The following is a 20134-nucleotide window of genomic DNA, read 5'->3' as shown; positions in this document are numbered from 1 at the left end:
TAATAAAAAAGGATTCTATAAAATTTAAAACGTTTACAATTGGAACTGGCAAAAAGGAAAAAAAAATCATACATCTCTCTAATAACAATAATTACCTAAGTAATAGGAACACCAATGTGACCTACCACCTGTTATCAATACAGTTTTTGGTAAGACTGCAGCACCTTTCTGAACAACTCCCAAGACACCACACTACTTAACAAGTTACAGAATAAAGACGTTTTTGTTAACAAACAGTAAACTGAGTTTTCAATTCTTCTTTTTACAAAATAATCCAAAAGAACTCACCTAACAACAGAAATATTCCAACAACTGTTTTAAGTTTAATGAAATGCAAAAGCACAAAATGTAAACTCCACCAGGATGACAGTTATATCATCATCTCTGGTGGAAATCAAATTATCACCTAAACATACATTTATATTTCTTACTTATAAATCAGTATCAGTGAAAAAACAGTTTTTGCAATTTGTACAAACAACTCTTAAATAACTATGAACTGAATGGAACGTTTCTCAAAGTGTGTGTAACCACAGAAATATCTAAACATTTAATGGTATTGTATTACCCTGAACACACAACTTGGATAACACCCAACTACCAATGCGAGATGAAGAGAAAGTGAGAGATTTTATATAATAAGAAAACAACACTACCATAACAGCAGTATGAAATAAAATGTATATATCTTAATATATTGTTTTTGTAAATGGCATTTATATCAAAATTAATCAGAAACTCTGCTAAGAAAATTCCTTTCAGTTCAATTATATCTTACAACAGCACATGTTCAATTCTGAAAAGGTGTAGGTTATGAATGTTAGTAGTGCTTTTCTTGTGGTGTAGAGTGTGTGAATTTTAATTACAACATTGAAAATACTTTCTTGAGATTTGTATTCAACATTGCCTCAATTATTGTACAAAAAAACTTAAATTTACCTTTCATCCCACTGACTTCTTTATTCTCTGCATTCATCTCAGTGCCATTTCCAGATGTTACACTGTTTCTAGATGAGAGTGTAGAGTTCTCAGAACTATTAGTTGGTGCAGACTGCTGTCTCATTTCCTTATCAATATTCCAATCATGTGATGTTCCATTAGGAAGGCGAGAATAGCTCAAATGATGAGAAGGGCTAGGGGGTGTGAGACTGTTGCTCCGACGAATACGTGAATGAGGACCTAGGGTTTGTCCACTGCCTATTATTTAATTAAAATAAGTTGATAAGAATGCAACCAACACAGAAAACTTATAATTACTGAGGTTTGGAATACTTCTGAACAATGACAAACTGTACTTTCTAATATAACCACCAGATGGGAAATATGTTATATTACAATAAATTTCTCAACAGATATGCAATTTTGTGTAAGCAACCCTGACTTCTCAAATGTATTTAGACAAGTTCAAAGCTAAAACTACTGACAATTCATCTTCATCTTGAAAATGGATGAAAATAATTTGTTCATCAATTATATGATAGACAAATACAGAGGACAAAAATAGTTTGCTAAATCTGACTAGCAACTAGTAACTACCACTTAGCATCTTTTCAACAATTCATCATTTTAACAGATTATGACAACTAAATCCAGCACTAAAAGTCCTCTTTTTGTAAAGACAACCACTAATGTAAGGAAATGTTTTTATTCTAATGAGACTTTTATTCAGCTTCAAACCCTAATACTGAGTTGTACCATACATGGCATTTCATGAACAAAATAGTTCTTAGTAATTTTGAAGTTTTATTTTGTATACAAGAAGTATCAAACACACAAAAGACACACAAAAATCAATTTACCGGAGTAATTGACTTGAAGATGTTGCAATCAAACAAGGTTTTCACGAGTCATTTTTCAAATTAGTCCCCTCCTCCCTTATTTTGTGAGACCTCACTGTTTTCACAATGTGGTCTTCCCTGGCATCCTTTACTGTGCATGTCATGAGGTTTTTAAATGAGTTACATTTAAACTTTTATTAAATTACTTTCATTTGTTCATGTTATGCCAATAAGCATAAAAATATAGCTAATAATCCATATTTTTAACTTTGTACGATAATATTTGCAAAAAACAAATTCCATCTTTTCTTCTAGGATGAGGAATGGGCCATTTTTTCTCTACACATCCCCTCATCTAATCTATTCACCACCCCTCCAACAGGTATGCAATTTAACATGCATTACTTGTAATTTTTCCATTGCTCAAGTGAAGCATAATTTTCATAGCCTTCAATTTTGTTTGGTTAAAAAGCCATCAAATAGGAAAACACCCTCTTACCACTCCCAACTGTTATCCTTACTTTCAGACAACTACTGAGAAATTCTGGGCTTCTTACTGGTTGAAAATACAATATAAAACAGATTTCATCTATAAAATGACATGTTGTTTCCCCATACCAAAAAATGTTCATTTTTCTTACACTACAAGTTTCATTCCCACAGGTAACACACATCAACTAGCTTGGACAAATTCATAATGGCTCTTGTTACAGTTATAAAACCAGAAACGTTGTAATAGTTATGAGGCATTGTATACTTTTACACATTATTATACATCCTTTATTGCATTACTATCATTAGTATAAAAAGCAGTCAAGTGTCCCTAACAGTCGACAGAAAAAAAATATAGAGAAAGGGGCCTGGAAAAGAATTTTCATATGCATTTTTTTTTATTTATTATAATAAAAGTAACTAAAATCTAAAAATAGGAAACTATTTTCATAATCTAACCTAATAAGGTAATAAATTTTCACAAAGCACCCCTGTGAGTAATAACATTAGACAGTATAATATGAGCCACACATTTCCCAACTGATTGATTTTTCATCAATTTATACTATACTAGCATGAATAGCACTAGTACTTAGACATGATTAAAAGGACAATAAGACAACAAAATGTAATTATAAGTAATGTAGTTTGTTATCATCTGAAGTCAATCTAGAAAGGCAAAATATGGAATAAATTAGATTTTATTTTGGTGGTTAAAAGTTTGGTCACAAATTGACCAACCTTGTATAGTTAACACAGAAAATATCAGATAAAACCTAAAAGTTTTATTGTAATAAAACATTTGAAACATTTTGGAGGTTTTAGAAATTATAAAAATGAGAATGGATATTTTGAGTTAAACATTATTTTTAATCTTAACGTGGAAATCATTCTGCACTTAGACTAATCGATTAGAAAGACTATTTTCACAGACAAATCTTTAATAAAAAATACAAAATTGAAAATCTTACTTTTTTATGCACAAATGGCTTGTAATATTTACTAAAAGTCTTCCAGATTTTGAAGACACACAAGGTATTAAGAGTTACAGTATTAAAACTATATACAAGTAAAAAGGGTCATATGGTATGTCCTTGGGACCAAGCTCATAACCAGCTCAATGTGCAGTGCATGCATCGTACACATAGGTAGTTTAGTCTAATTGGCTAGGCTGCATAATTTTCCAAATGTAATGAACAGACTACTACAAAGTATGCGTGTGTGCAATATGCACATGACAAAGTTTGAAAATAACGTACATGCTGTTTGGAGAAAATTTGAAAGAAATGAACTTTGGGTTTGGTATATGAAACAAACATTACAAACTTTCACTCTGTATGGGAGGTCTTGAAGAGAACATACAAGAGAAAGGAATGATTTACACATTCTAAGCAAAAATAGGAGAGTGATTTGCAGCTTTTTTTTTTTTTTTAAATCATACACTGCAATGCAAATCCAGATATTTTGTAGCCTAAAATATAATATATAACATGAAACTTGAAAGGCAAAATTTACCTTAAGTAGACAGCCATTTCACTGACCATGACATTCATTGTAGTATGTTAATACTGGGTAAAAGCAGATTTTAAAAAATATTGGTAATGTATATAAAAATTTGTTTTGATTCTGATATATCTTCAAGAGCCAATTTCAAACAACAGATTCTAAAATGATAAACAAAAGATTATTGTTTGACTGTTGATGTGAGCTTATTAATTGATATATTAATCTGAAAATTGGGATTTGTTTTTTTAAAAACTAGTGGCCACTTTTGTTACTCTAATATCTACAAATGATAAAAAGCAACAATTACCTTTAAATGATATATTAAATCCTTTGAACAACACAATTCTAAGCAAGCAGTAAAATGATGGGCACAAGACATTTTTAAAATTGGTCCTTTCCCTCATTTATGCCAAGATTTTCTGAAGATCCATTATTTTTTGCAAAGTACATTACCTACATAAGACCTGTTTTCAGTATTAAACTAGCCAAAATACACTAGGATAAAGTTTGAAAATTTTGTTTATCCTAGTCTCAAGTTGCAAGGTTTAAATGTTGTGGATATAGTTACAGAGATGCCAATTATTTCAAATGACAGTGTAATTATTGTAGACAGAGCCCTTTCATAGTTTTAGTCCTTTTAGATTTGCCAGTAACAAGACAATCCGGTGAACGAGGCCTCTTTTTTTCCATCTTGTGAATGATCGCATTGGTGTTTCTATGCAGCTTAGAAAACGAGAAATACCCATCTACGCGAGCACTGATTGGCTGACAAGCACTGATGATGTAACTATGGATTCCCCCATGTACCCCGTATGGAGAAGCACCGCACTCAAACTATTGGTAGACGTTGGAGATAAATATTTTTTTTATTATTTCAAGCACAAACATGATTATCGCAAGTAACCATTTGGACTGTCTTATTTGTTATCAAAATTTATTTGTATCTCACTAAAAATTTTTTTCACCCCTTTCAAGCCCTGGGGGAACAATTTATCACTATTGTATCAGCCTATATAATACATAATAATTTGGGAGTTGCAACAAGTCGTAATATTTGTCTGTACGAGCGTATAGTCGTAATGTATACACTGAAATCGTAATGATTAAGCTCAAATTGTAATGGTTGGCATCTTTGCAGTTACGATGGGATACTCTAAGTTCAAGCAATCGGAAAATTTGTTTGTTGAATTTCTGTGCAAAGGTACTCAAAGACTACTTGCACTAGATGTCCTTAATTCAGAAGTGCCAGATTCTTACACTGTATATAATGTTTTCACAACTAAAAGGGTAAGGACGCTTGGTGATGGAATTGAGTCAAGTACCCTTACCATCAGGTTTCAATCTGAAAAAGGTTGCCAAAATTATTAGAACCTAATCAAAATAAAAGTAAAAGGTATAGTTAAAAATAAGATGTTCTGTTCTTCTGACTGTAATCACTTCCACTATACTATAATCAATCACTGACTGATCAAGACTTCAACCAGTGGAAGCCATTAGAAACAGTTAAAGAACATTTACTGTTATTTTTACCAGGTTCAAGACATTAGGACACAATGCACACATTTTGAAAAACCATTTTTACATTGCAATTCAAAATTAAATCAAAATTGTCCTGAGCAAACACATCTCAAGTTGAGAAGACTTAACACCATGAAAACAGAATTTCAAGACTAACAGTAATTTCAGTATGATTGACTAGTGATCTGTGGACTAAACTTCAGAAAATTGTTTTAAAAGAAACTTTACAGTGTAAAATTAAGAGTAAAGGTTTTAATAAGCTACAAATTTATATTCATTAGTTTGATATGATTAATAAAATTTGTTCATTATTTTATATTAATTGTGGATTTCCAAATGTATATTAATTTTGTACATAATCATGCACATAAGTTTTGATTTAATAAGTAATATTGAAACCATGTGAAATATGGTGTATTCTTGAAGAAATTAAACAGCCACCTGTGATAAAGATGACCACATGCACCACTGATTTCTAACAATTCAAATATAAAACTATTTGAATTTGGCTTTTAATGTAAATTTATTGCTTTTCCAATCAGTCAGCAATGTCAAATGAATTTTTAAAAAGGTTCTTTAACTTCAATACAATACAAAATTATGATAATTTGAGACTAGTCACCGACAAAGAACAAACTTAAGAAATAAATTTTAAGTTGAAATATTAAAACAGCAATCAATATTAACAAAAAAACAACTTAATATGGACTCTAAGACATGTGCCAAGCAATGGTCATTTGCTAACTCTTTGTTAACCTGAAGATAACCTAAGAAAGTCAAACCATTGTTCTGTACTTTAAAGTTTTACCACCCATACCAGCCATCTTTAGAATACATTTTTACTTAATCTCTTCTCAATCCAGCAATCTGGAAAGTCAATTGACATTAAGTGATTAATTTGCCTAGTATGATAAACATTCATGTCAGTTGACTTTCCAGATTGCTGGATTGAGAAAAGATTAAGTAAATATGTATTCTAAAGATGGCTGGTATGGGTGGTAAAACTTTAAAGTACAGAACAATGGTTTGATTTTATTAGGTTATCTTCAGGTTAACAAAGAGTTAGCAAATGACCACTGCTTGGTACGTCTTAAGAGTCCATATTAAATATATTATACAAGTATATTAAGTATATTTTGGAAACATTAAATTTTGATTAGTTTAATATTTATTATTTTCAGTTATTTCAAAAATTAACCAAATCTGCTTTTCCTGTCTGTTATGGCAAAGCTACTGTCCCTAATGATTAACAAAGGGGATAGTGTATTGTAACCCAGTAGGAGATCAGTCACAGAAAAAGTGAAAAGAAATATTGGTGACCAGCATTTTAAGTCATACCCTGATATACTTCTTTGTTTTGTACATAAATGTATTTTCAACATAGCTTTATTTACCATAAAACATCTTAGTATTCATTCAGAAGTGTCTTTATTTCTGGTATTAATAACTATTATTAGGTTCAGCTTTCCTCTTCCTGTTTTCATTGCAAGGAGGTTTGTTATAGCATTTCTCATCAGTCTAAACCTTAAGTGAACATGACTTAATGTTTTGTAGTTGAATTAAGCTTTGGGCCCACATTCTTGTATTCTGATATTATATATATAAGCTGGTGATTTATTTGATAAGTTTTAAAAGGTAGACATGAACCAATAGTATTATACATACAAATCAGTGAAACCTGTACAGATGCAACATACAAATTCACAGACTCAAAATCCAATCCTGAAATCATCTCATCTAAAATGCACCAGTACCTGCAATATTTCACTCAGGTTGCAAGTTTGATGACATGAATTTAAGTTAGTTACATGTCAAAATTAAGATTTCCAGAAGATAGTAAGATCCCCGATTGTAGGAATATAAAAAAAATAAAATTGTTTTTTAATTTTGAAATACTCCAAAAACAAAGTGGTCATATATATAATTCAAAATGTGAGACATACTTGAAATAATATTAATAGCTCTCAAATCAGCAACAAATATTTGTTTAAAAGTTTTCTCAAAAATCTAAAACCAGATAGAAGAACCAATGATCTACCTTGAGACTGAATGGATGACACACCACTTGGGGGGGCTGAATTCATGGCATGCAAGTTCATATGATTGGTTCCAATTCCTGGAGGTAGGCTATTGCTTCCAAGAGAATTCAAACCCAAATATCCATTCATTTCTGCAAAATTTCCGTTAACATTAATACCAGAGTCGCGAGAGCTGACTGAACCACTACGCCATAGGTCTAAACGACTGCTACAGGCTATTGGTCGTCCTGTAATTCCCTCTACTACTCCGCTGCCATTAAGAACCGACCCAGCATCACAAGACCCATTGACCTGTCCATTAAATATACTGTAAGAGTTCATTCGGTCCTCCAGATGATGGAGCCACTGTGTAAGTGTGCGTCTGTCTTCACTGGAGATGGCTGGGTGAATGAGGGAGTAAGACAGAAGCTGCCGACTTTCTTCAATGTGAACACTGTTCTCAATGGAATGAGAAAGAATTCTGGGAATGAGATTGAGGTACTGGTTCTTGGCCTCTATATTGCCAGGTGCTAGAAGAGGAAGGTACATCAGGAGTCGGGACAGGGCATTTTCTTTAGTCTCATTACACCAGCTACCAATGAATGCTGTTTAAAAATACAATTATGAATTAATTCTTTCCACTGTTGAACTTCTGTTACTGTACATGTGTCATAAAAAGTAGTAAAACTATAACAAACACCAATTTAACTGGATCGTTTGATAAATTCTACTTCGTCATTTGTCATACATAAATATAAATATACAATTGGTTTTGAATGCCATCTTGAAACAGTTACACAATTGAAAGAAAGTGACATTATTGGCAAATACATCATGAAAATATTGTTTTTGAATTTCACACAAAGCTACAAGAGGGCTATCTGCACTAGCTGTCTTTAATTTAGCAGTGTAAGACGAGAGGGAAGACAGCAAGTCATCACCACCCACTGTCAACTTTTGGGCTACTCTTTCACCAATGAATAGTGGGATTGACCATCACATTATAATGCGACCACGGCTGAAAGAACGAGCATGTTTGGTGCGAAGGGGATTCGAACTCGCGACTCTCAGTTTACGAGATGAACGCCTTAACCACCATGCTGGGCCTGCAAATGTTTTTAAAATATATAAAGTTTTCACTAGAAATCTTACTTGTATCACAGTTAGTCTTACAAAATACTTAAAACCATTATTATAATTTGACATAAATCTATTTAATGTTGTTTCTAAACAATTACACAATTATATCAATTTCTAAGCAATTACAAATGCGTAACACAAGTACGTAGTTAATCGTGACGTTAATAGAATTTCTAGTATATTTCAATATTAAAAAACGGAAAATAAACAAAAGTTTAATTACTTAGTTCCACCTCCTAGCGGTGGGGCCAAAGCTGTCTTAAACGCCTCTAGATGGCGTCGTACCACAACGTATGGGTTCAATGGGCTTGTTTACGGTCGGTCTATCGCATCACACATGCACTATCACTCTCCAACTAGCTTGCCCACTAACCTACATAACTGCTTTCGTACTCTGCTTGCTTCACTTTTTGACCTAGAAAGGAGTGTTTTTACGAAAGAAACGCTCCCGCTTTCACCCAGAACTAGTAGCAATACCCTGATATACTACAACTGTTTTATAAAGGTAAAAAAATTTTTTTCAAACAAAATGGTAAAAACTACAGATTTTCTAAAGCAATACAATATTTTACGTCATGCTTTTCTGTTAGGGACTTCAATAAAAATCCTCTTTATACAACAAAATCCGTCGTTTGTTTTTTTTTACTTTTCCACACTCGTGGTTATTTGAGTTGCGTCAAAATAGCAATGTGTAACTGTTATAGAATATCATAATACTCGATTTAATAATAACGAAAACCTTTGGACTTTAGGCATAGAAGTAGGACATTAATATACATCTATAGCTAACTAAATGTACCTCATTATCAAAGACAGAAATCAACCAAACGGAATAAAATGACAAAGTTACAAGTTTTTCTAAGAATAAGTAAATGGATAGAAATTATATTGGGAAAAAAAAGATTTGATTATCTCGTTACAACAAAGCCTATTCAATTGTAGACGGTGTATTGTTAATAGAAATAACAGCCTATAAAACGTAAAGTTTTTTTCCTTACGTTTTCTTAGAAGTGAACTTTTTCATTCGTCAAGTTTTTGCTTCTGGCGTTACGCTTCAGAGGATATTGTGACATGCTAAATTAGAATTTTATTCTCACTTTTGAACTTTTGTATTCCTCAGGAATGACAAAACTACTTCGAAGAGAGAAAATATTCCAAAAATGTCAAGTAGTCGAAATAACGATACAAACTTACCCCAGTTTTATTAGTTAACGTTTAACTACCGAATAAACTAAAATTTAGCCTTTCTGAAAACACTTTGTGGCTCAGCGGTAAGCTTGAGGACTTACAAGGCTAAATACCGAGGTTCTATCCCCAAGAAAGAACAGCTTTGTGTTTAATAACTGATCTTGTTAAAAAAAAAAAAAAAAGGTTAAACGATCAAATACGAGTTATGTAGCACAAGGTAAACACCTCAAGCAACTTCCTAAGGTTTTTCTTAACATTCACATCACAGTAGAAGTATTCCTTTATAGGAAGGAACGAAAGTTATTTTAATATAGTAAGAGCTATAAAGACGTTACTATCTTAGCGTGAAGCTTCACAATGGACTATATTGCACTCTGTATCATAGGGGAATCGAATCACGACATTTAGGATTAAAGTTCGTAATCTTATCACCGACCTACCCAGAAATAAGTAACAAATAAAACATCACAAAAATACCTCCAATTACAGTTTGTTGTAGAGTAAAAGTTAAAAATTAATCTGTTCTAAATGAAATAATTACATGGTCACCTTTACATTTGTATTCTATGCAATGTCTTTTTTTTTTATCGGGCATTTAAGGAAAAAAATTAGTCTTCAAATTAGCAACTTTTATTCAAAATTGTGTCAGACAAAAATAACAAAAGTGTCGTGTTTGTCCTTTTAACTAACAATATGGAATTACATAAAGAAAAAAATCAAGTGGTCTCTCAATAGACATAACGAGCCAACCATGATATAAATTTTACTTCAAAAAATATAATTTATAATAAAAAAAAAAAAGGTACGTCTGTTGAAATTGCATTCTCTCGTCAAACAAATCTAATTCAAAATCATAATGGTGTACTGAGATCCTAGTAACAATTTAGATATGTGATATCTAAGCAACTTAAATGATAAACACACAAATAAATTACTTTATTTTGAAGACACTGTAGGTATGTCAACCTAAATTGAATATTTTGTTTGTTTTGGAATTTCGCACAAAACTACTGGAGGGCTATCTGTGCTAGCCGTCCCTAATTTAGCAGTGTAAGACTAGAGGGAAAGGCAGCTAGTCATCACTACCCACCGCCAACTCTTGGGCTACTCTTTTACCAACGAATAGTGGAATTGACCGTCACATTATAACGCCCCCACGGCTGGGAGGGTGAGCATGTTTGGCGCGACGCGGATGCGAACCCGCGACCCTCAGATTACGAGTCGCACGCCTTAACGCGCTTGGCCATGCCGGGCCAAATTGAATATTTGACATACGTCTACACATGCGCACTTAACGTCCACAGTAATAGTACGATGTATTTTGTTTCTTGTAGAAATCATACTTGAGTCGAAATTTAGCCGACAGCAGTAACTTATTATAAAACAGAAAAATTTAGTTATTCCATTTATATAAAAACTGACCGTAAAGTGAGTATTATCAGTAGCTGATAGTTTTATGTTTTTATCGTATTAATAATGTTCACTACAGGGCAGCGTGATCGAGTAATAGTAAGGACTGTTCGAGTTGGTTTTTGGTGTTTTTTTTAATTTCATGAAAACAAAACATTTTCTTCAGGTTATAAGACTTGTGCTTGACTTATTTCACAATTTATTTTCAGGTATTCTAATGGTTGGCACAAAAACACAAACGAAAGCATTCTATAATAAACTAAACCAAGGAATAAGTGAATGTGCTACATTGATGTGCAACTTTAAAGTTTTAGGCTAATGTCAGAACTTGAATACATATAAAGAGAACGAGATAACATCCATCTCTCACTTCTTGCTATCTGATTACGTATTAAATAGATAATGACATCACTGATGTGTTGACGTGCAAGTTTTGAATCGCAAACGTCAAGGTCGTTACACATCAAGCCCAGTTTTTATGAACCTATGGGAAACAAAGTTATTAAACTACATTTCCTGTTGAAAATCATTCCTTTTATTCTGGAACTGAAAATGAATGTTTACGCCATTGGTAACTGTATAATGACTATTGATTCAGGACCAAGGTTTGTTTTTCGTTGAACCTAAGCCTATAGCTACACAACAGTAACTATTTTACTGCCCAAGTTCTTTCGACTACTTCAAAGTCTGTGATGCAATATGGCTGAACTCCATGTGAAGACAGAAAACAAAATGTATTATCTTTATTACTTTAACTTGCATTGCCGTGGTTCCTTTGCACTAACGACTGTGCAAACTGTATTAGACCCTTCAATCCATATACGTTATGGTGGTTTCACTTGTTCAAATGTACAGGTCCTTTCACACAGAACACGAGTGTCATGTGTTTTTCAAACGTGGATTATTAAATCCTACCTTTTACAAACATTCGGCCACATTGATGGGTATCAGATATTACCCTGCAGGTCGACCTGCGATGTACCGGCAGACTGTCTGAGGCAAACGTGCCACCATTTCTACCATGATTGTGCCAATAAAGCCGGAATTCAACACCTGTCCAAAGTTTTTAGGATTAGCCGATTTTGACTTTTGTTTTCACTAACAGTAAGGAAGTTGCACGAGTTTATCGAACTTAAGTCCTTCTTTCGTAAAGAACACAAGTTGTTGGTCAAATATATTCTCCAATACAGAATATGAGTTTCACCTGGTCAACCCTATTAAACCTTTATTTCATACAGAATACGAGAATTATGAATAGGTCAACTGTATTTAACTTTATAAAATAAGTACACAAACGACAACTAAGTATTACATTATTCGTATTTTTCTCAACGTTTCCGTTTTTGTATTTTGTGCTGTACGAGATTAAACGTTCTCCAAAAGAAACTAATTTTAGAAAAAATTCCAAAAACAATTCTTTAGAGACGTAACACGCACGAACGGTGGTTTTCAATAATAAATGTAAAAACAATATTAACTCTATACAAGAGAACTAAAAACACGATTCTGTTGTGGCAATTCTGAGTCAATAAAACACTAAAGTTTCGGTAAAAGTTATTACTACACATTCATAACATTGTTTAGCAGTGTCAGTAAGGCGCAAGTATACACAAAATTTCGTAATCCGGTGTATCACGCTTCACAAACGGTACCGAAGTTTTAATATTAATTAGTAAATAACTGGTTTGTTGTTTAAGTTTCTCTAAAATCTTTTCTATCCAAGCAAGTTTTCTAAACACCTTAGTTCGTATTTTTTTCTGAATAGAAAGTTAAACACGATTCAGCTCCTACTAAACAGCTTAATAATCGTATCATATATTTCCTATCAGTCCAAACGATACAACAGTTTAATTTCAAAAGTGCATATTGGTTTATACAAGACGTATTAATACCAGAAATAAACGACCTTATAACACCAAAATATTCATATTTAAGTAAATACTCAACGTTTTGCGTTAGAGCTTTCTTAGGTGCGTTTATTAAAACACAAACCGGTGCGTGTGTGAGCGCGCGTTTCAGTGAACGCATCGGAAGAGGATGTAACACAAAACGTTGAGCGCATATTTGAATAAAAACATTTCGATATAACATAGTTCCTACTACCGAACATATTAATTACAATCCAACTTCGGGTACTTTAAGCTCTATATTTGTGCTCCGGTTGTTATGTGATTTGTAGGTGAAGTGCGTATTTCAAACGGTCAACGCACACTAAATTAAGGTGCGTTTTTCCTTATACTACATATACAATAAAAGTTATGTCCAATTACACTAAACACGTGCGAAAACGTTTAGATCACATAACGACTTAAATATTAAGACTACATATAATTATAGGCATTCATACGATTTCAAAACATACAAAATATTTCTTAGAAGTTCAGTCGAGCTTTCATCGTTCCTTGTTAAAGTCATGTAATTTAAAAGTCAGCTAGTATGAAAACTGGCGCAGCTGATAGGTTTCCAACAATAACATAGCTACCGGTACAAAGGAACAAAAGACATTTGATAATACGGACGGAACAAAACGAACTCTAATATTTAAAGACATTACTTAGAAAAACTTTACTTCGCCGTTTAGGTACTTGGTGTCAGTATCGTAATTAATATAGCACCTTGAGGTTACTACTCTATATAGATATTTATTACACGTTAAAACATATTAGATAACATTATCATCAGCCGCCAGCTGCGAAGCTATGTAAACTGAGTGTTCGATGACTGAAAATACAGCCGTTCACAGATGAGATCGCCGCCTGAGCTATTTCAATTCTCACTAGATCAACTAAAGGTAAATGATAACTATTTTAGATTTGGGAGACAACATTTTAAACGCATCTTCCTCTACAAATCTCAACACCACAGTTAGAACACATTTCGTTTCCCAGACACACAACTTTCTATTCTTTCAAAGCAAAAAATATGACACTTTACTCTATCATGCAACAAAACTTGAAATTATTTAGTGTTCCAGAAACAACATACCACTACTACACATAACACAACCACCACCGATGTCAGAGATTATTTAGTGTTCCAGAAACAACATACCACTACTACACATAACACAACCACCACCAATGTTAGAGATTACTTAGTGTTCCAGAAACAACATACCACTACTACACATAACACAACCACCACCGATGTTAGAGATTACTTAGTGTTCCAGGAACAACATACCACTACTACACATAACACAACCACCACCGATGTCAGAGATTACTTAGTGTTCCAGAAACAACATACCACTACTACACATAACACAACCACCACCGATGTTAGAGATTATTTAGTGTTCCAGAAACAACATACCACTACTACACATAACACAACCACCACCGATGTCAGAGATTATTTAGTGTTCCAGAAACAACATACCACTACTACACATAACACCACCACCAATGTTGGAGATTATTTAGTGTTCCAGAAACAACATACCACTACTACACATAACACAACCACCACCAATGTTAGAGATTATTTAGTGTTCCAGAAACAACATACCACTACTACACATAACACAACCACCACCAATGTTAGAGATTATTTAGTGTTCCAGAAACAACATACCACTACTACACATAACACCACCACCAATGTTAGAGATTACTTAGTGTTCCAGAAACAACATACCACTACTACACATAACACAACCACCACCAATGTTAGAGATTACTTAGTGTTCCAGAAACAACATACCACTACTACACATAACACAACCACCAATGTTAGAGATTAGTGTTCCAGAAACAACATACCACTACTACACATAACACAACCACCACCAATGTTAGAGATTATTTAGTGTTCCAGAAACAACATACCACTACTACACATAACACAACCACCACCAATGTTAGAGATTATTTAGTGTTCCATACACACTTCCTACTTTTTCACTGCTTCCAAACGTGTCAATTTTCTAGCAATTTCTAGAACTACGGATTTCTTCACTTTAATGTTTTACAAATTTAAAACAAAACTTCAAATTACATGTAATTAATATCAACGTATGTGTGGAAGTGTATAATAATACATATATGTTCACTGTGAGAAAATATTTTTGATACATAATACACACACACACCTTGATGGAATACTCTCAACAATCACTTTAGCTTCGGTAATTTACAACTACTCGATCAAACAAAGTAATATTGTGTTACACCTGATTCCAGACTAAATACAGACCCCCTAGAAATATTTTTCTGTAGAATGTTTATTAGCTGAAAATACTTTTGCAGAAAACAAGACTTATAAAGTACACGGTGAAGTTGGCTACTTTTTAATCTTTATATTTGTCTATAATCGGTTAGTCCCTGATGAAACATTTTACGGAAACACTTGTATTAAGGGGCTTCGTATTTTTGTCTGTAAACACAAACATTTCTCTTTATAAAGTGAGTAACAGCACAAGATGTTTAAATAGCAATGGATTTTTCTGAAATTGATATAAAAAACAAACAGACGAGGTTGAAATGTTTAACGCAGAAATCCGTGACTGACGCTGTCACCGAGAAACCCATTCTTTGCCCAGTTTGCACCAGCTGTGCGTTGATGAGAAATCACGTGACTTACTAAATAGTATATGCTGTATTTCGTGATGCTGATCAGTGCCAATTAATTCGATGCTTCCTATTCAATACTAACGTATAAAAATATTCTCTGATTATTATTGAACGGAGTTACATGTGGCCCAAGTATAAATACTGAAATTTCGGGCTCAGATGTTGTCAAACTTACTGGCAACTCTTTAAAATAAAATATATTTGTGTTCCTTGACAAAACAGTAGATACTATTTGAATACACACATTTGTAACATTACCCAAAACAAATTGTTCTATAATCAAGAATATGATTTATTAAAGTGATATTATTGTAATAGTATTAAGATGGGTCTAGAAACTGACTGTTTGTAAGTTCACTGTTACTGGAAGTTCACACGCCCTCTGACCGCTCGTTCTGCAGTTTCAATTGGTTCATGCAAGCTCCAAAAAGCAGCTGGTTTCCGGTGTTCCACGTGGCGACGAAGTTTCTTTGTTTCAAGATCCCTAACTTCCCGTGGGGTAACTATCTAGTAAACTGTTTACGTGTTGTTCTAGATTCATTCTCTTACCTTACCCATCAAACTTGTTCATTTTCTAGAAGACATGTTTAAATTTCGTAACAGAGATACTACACCATATCCTGTTATCTTCTTGAACGACTAAAATAGTTATACGTTCGTCCGGGGTAAAAATTACAACAACGAAAAGTGAAACAACACATGTTATTTCCTCCGGATATTCCAAGTTATATACTCGTACCTTTTTTTTTAAACCCCTTTAAGAGAAATAGCTCATTAACAAGTCACAGAGTTAAACAACATTTTTTTTATATCCTTTACTCGTTCCGGCGAAAATATGAAACTGATAAACGCCGCTCGTAAGCTAAAATATTTGCTAACTAAACACACAGCTTCCATGTACTTATGCATACAAACCCACCTCAAATAAAGAAAGCAGGCACGTTTAGGTTAAAAATGGCAAACAATAGGTGCAGCTGCTCCTGTGCGATTTTGACCACCATCAAAATACATGAACGGCGGCTTAGAACCCCACCTGCGTGGTAAAGGTGGAACTGAATTACGACAAGCATTACCTTTAAATGGAGTGGATTTTCTAATTCAGGCAAAAACGAGTCAAAATCTTTCACACTTAATGGACAATGTCTTATAAAATAGCTGCAACTGTATAATTTATTTATAATATTAAGTGAAGTTTTAATGGATACAGTAACTGTAAACCTTAAAACTCATGACTAAAAATCTAAAAGGCACCGTTTGAATTTCGCTAAATTTAACACGTTGAAGATAATCATCTCTCGAGCTCTGTAGTTTAACAATTTTGTGAGAAGTATAACAAGATATAAATGATTTTATTACAAAGATGTATTTAAAACAGTTAACTGCAGAACTAAACACTGGTTTAATATAAAACGTTTGCATTGAACGTCATGTTTTTAAACATTTAATAAAGTATGACATATTACGCTACGTAAGGCCTATAGTGTCCAAGATACCTGATTAAACTAACATCTCCGCTTGAACATTATACTTTACGTTACACAAGATCAGCAGTGTCGTAGATACTAGTTTGGGCAAATTTAATTACGATGCGAACTTTACACTTCTATAAGCGTAAGAAAGGGTCAAAATGTGTGTTCACTACCAGTCCTACCTACACCTTTATCAACAATACGTTTTACATGACGTCAGTGTTCTATCATGAAAGGTATTAAAATGAAATACCGAGACGAGTGTTGATATAGTTTTTGTTTTTATTTCTTTTCTCGTCAAACTCGAATCAAAAGGCAAAATTGCTCCAGAATTATTCATCCTAAAGAGGTAATAAAAATACTAGTTTTTATTTTCTAATAATTTATTAGCAATATTTCTACATCACCTTTAATAGCTACTGATGTCGCTACTGTTATTTATATTTTGAAATTTCTGGCTCGTTTAGTTCCACGTACAAAAAATCAATATGTATTCTTCAATACCCGTATGCAGTACCCATTTATTACGACTTCATGTTTAGGTTAATGGCGTGTGAAAACAAATTCTAGAAATATTGTCTCTATTTAGTTATGCATTAGTCAGGTCCACAGTATTTGACATTCCATGACTAGACTAGTAAAGTTAAATTTCATGGGCTTTTGTTATCTGTAATGTCTAGTACCAATTTTCTCGAGTTTTCAATTGGGTGTGTACAAACCTATCACAAACAAAACTACACGAGGAACTGAAGTCTGTACAGAATACATGCTGTCAGTGTACATTATTTAAACGAACAGAATTTTTTTTATTTACTACAAATGGAAAATCTCAGTTCATACTTATCAGGATTGTTTGTTAAAAACAATGTTACAAAACGGTCTGTGTTGTATACACCACTGGAATTGAGCTCTGAATTTCAGTACTGTAAACCATTAACTTCATTGCTGAGCCAAAAGGGAGGGATTTTTTTTTTTTATGAGGATGAATACAGATATGTTTCGGGGTGGTGTGAATCACAAAGAAGTAATAAAAACAGCAACAAAAAATAGTTACGTTTTCCGGCTAATCGTTACGAAAAAGTGTATTTAATAAGAGTCCCAAAAAATGATTTTGTTTCACGTCAGAAACAGGTTTAATCGAATGCTGAAAAGAATCCCAAACGTGCTGGTTAATGCATTTTCATTGTTGTTTTGTTCACTTCACGTATTTTCCTAGAAGGACAGAAGTGGTACACTTGTTGGAAAGCCAACTCATTATAATTGTAATATACATTCGTGATTTGCAAGCGTTACACTTCCTTATTCTGATTTAGCATCACTGCCTACTTGTATGTACGGATCTAAGTTATATCAGTATTATATTATTAAAGAGAAATATAAACTGCTAATTTCGTAAACTCGTACTAAAACTGTCAAAACTTTGGCTGAGAAAAGAAATATCTAAATATCAATACTTACTTTGTCAGTGATAAAATATTAAGGTCGTTAGCTTTTACAAGTAAACCTCTGACCAATCAAGCTGAGATAAAAAAAAAAATATGCTACTAAAACTGTAATTTAACACCAGCAGCTGTCAGGGTAAGTAAATGCCGCTACAATCACGTGACTTAACTTGACCCCTAAACATCTGGCAGCATTAAAAAAATAAAAACAAATGTTAATCACACATGTTCTCCCACAGATTGCTTTCAACACACAACTCAAATGGTTCCAATGCAAATTGTACAAATAATGCGAATTCAATGAAACCAACATCTGAATAGATTTAACTTTTCAGGTCATTTTTGTACAATATACGTGCCATCAGTACCAATCATGTATACATAGGAACCACATTAAATATAACAATACTACTACGAACATTAATTTTCAAAGTGTGTCAAATAAAACTAACGACCTTTACCAGTTATGTTACATACTCGTACGGTCGTTACTCAAATTCAATAATATCTGTACTGAGCCCAGTCTGAGTCAACGAACTGAATGGCCTACTTTTATGGTCTAACGGCCTTGATTGAGCCACGAGTTTACTTTCCTAACAATATTGATATAAACCCAAAAGAATGTCAGACCTAGAAACTGTAAGTTCGTTCACCTTAATACACATAAAACTTTCAACATATGGTAAAATTAAGTAAGCACACTTGAGGAAGACTAACACCTCTATATCACCTCAGTTCTCTAGCCTTCGATAACAACTCGAGATTAAATAACAGATTTTAATACAAGGTAATCTTATGGCGAGCCTTGCTATCTTCAAAAAATAGTAAAAGTTTTAAAAAGTTTCGCTTGCTAATTAATGACCGTATTAAGTTGTGCAAGTAAGATATGCACACACAAAATATATACAACTCAGGTGGAACAAAATATAATTCACCTTCTACGAAAAACAGCTGATTTTTGTTGAACTACTCAGAAAATCGATCAAAACAGTTATTTTCTACAAACATACAGGAAGGAAATACAAAACACCTTAAGAGACTACACAAAAGAAAACTAACAAAACCAACAATTATTTGTAAATGCTAAAAAATAAAATTCTTGGATTTATAAATGTAATGACGGACTGGTTAAGCTGTCTGGACTTCTCCAATGAAATGACGTTGGTATAGACTTAAACATTTCAAAACACTTGCACCTGACAAAAATTCTCAAACCAAAATGGTTTAAACGCTGCAGATTCGAAATATACATTTTAAAATCATTCTCTCTCTAAAGACTGATGGCAGAAACCAAACTCAAACCCGTAAAATAAACTTACCCTGCCAACCTCTGTTAACACGCAAGGCGAATGTATAAACACGTAAACTTGTTTGGAAAACAACACATTCAAGTTTTTAACGAATTTTATTTATTGTACGCCACAGTTAGAGAAATACTTACTGCTGAGGTAGTTTCATTCTTTCTCAAGTATTATTTAGACTGGTACCGATTCATTGTTTTTCTACTGGGAATGTGGAACACTTTCTACATTACTTGCGCAATTTTTGAAACCAGAAGCCAGCATTAACAAGTGGTTGTGTTCTGACATTAAAAATCCA

At 33.2% G+C, this 20134-nt stretch overlaps 1 protein-coding gene across 7 annotated transcripts in view; it reads right to left on the bottom strand.

Annotated features, from left to right (window-relative positions):
* The window catches only part of smg (sterile alpha motif domain containing protein 4 smaug), a 117786-nt gene that overhangs the window by 20823 nt on the left and 76829 nt on the right, over positions 1–20134 (bottom strand). For 5 of the 7 annotated variants that reach the window (XM_076495705.1, XM_076495706.1, XM_076495703.1 and 2 more), the window contains exons 3-4: positions 7333–7917; positions 940–1197 (exon numbers count right to left, since the gene is read on the bottom strand). In XM_076495705.1, the coding sequence (XP_076351820.1) occupies positions 940–1197; positions 7333–7917 (843 nt within the window). The remainder of the gene's footprint in view (positions 1–939; positions 1198–7332; positions 7918–20134) is intronic. The other 2 variants (XM_076495709.1, XM_076495708.1) reach the window with 1 other exon arrangement.

This window comes from Tachypleus tridentatus, chromosome 3 (genome assembly GCF_004210375.1).
Source record: "Tachypleus tridentatus isolate NWPU-2018 chromosome 3, ASM421037v1, whole genome shotgun sequence".
Lineage (NCBI taxonomy): Eukaryota > Metazoa > Arthropoda > Merostomata > Xiphosura > Limulidae > Tachypleus > Tachypleus tridentatus.
Note: the sequence above shows the minus strand (reverse complement) of the source record. Positions and strands in the feature narration are given on the sequence as shown.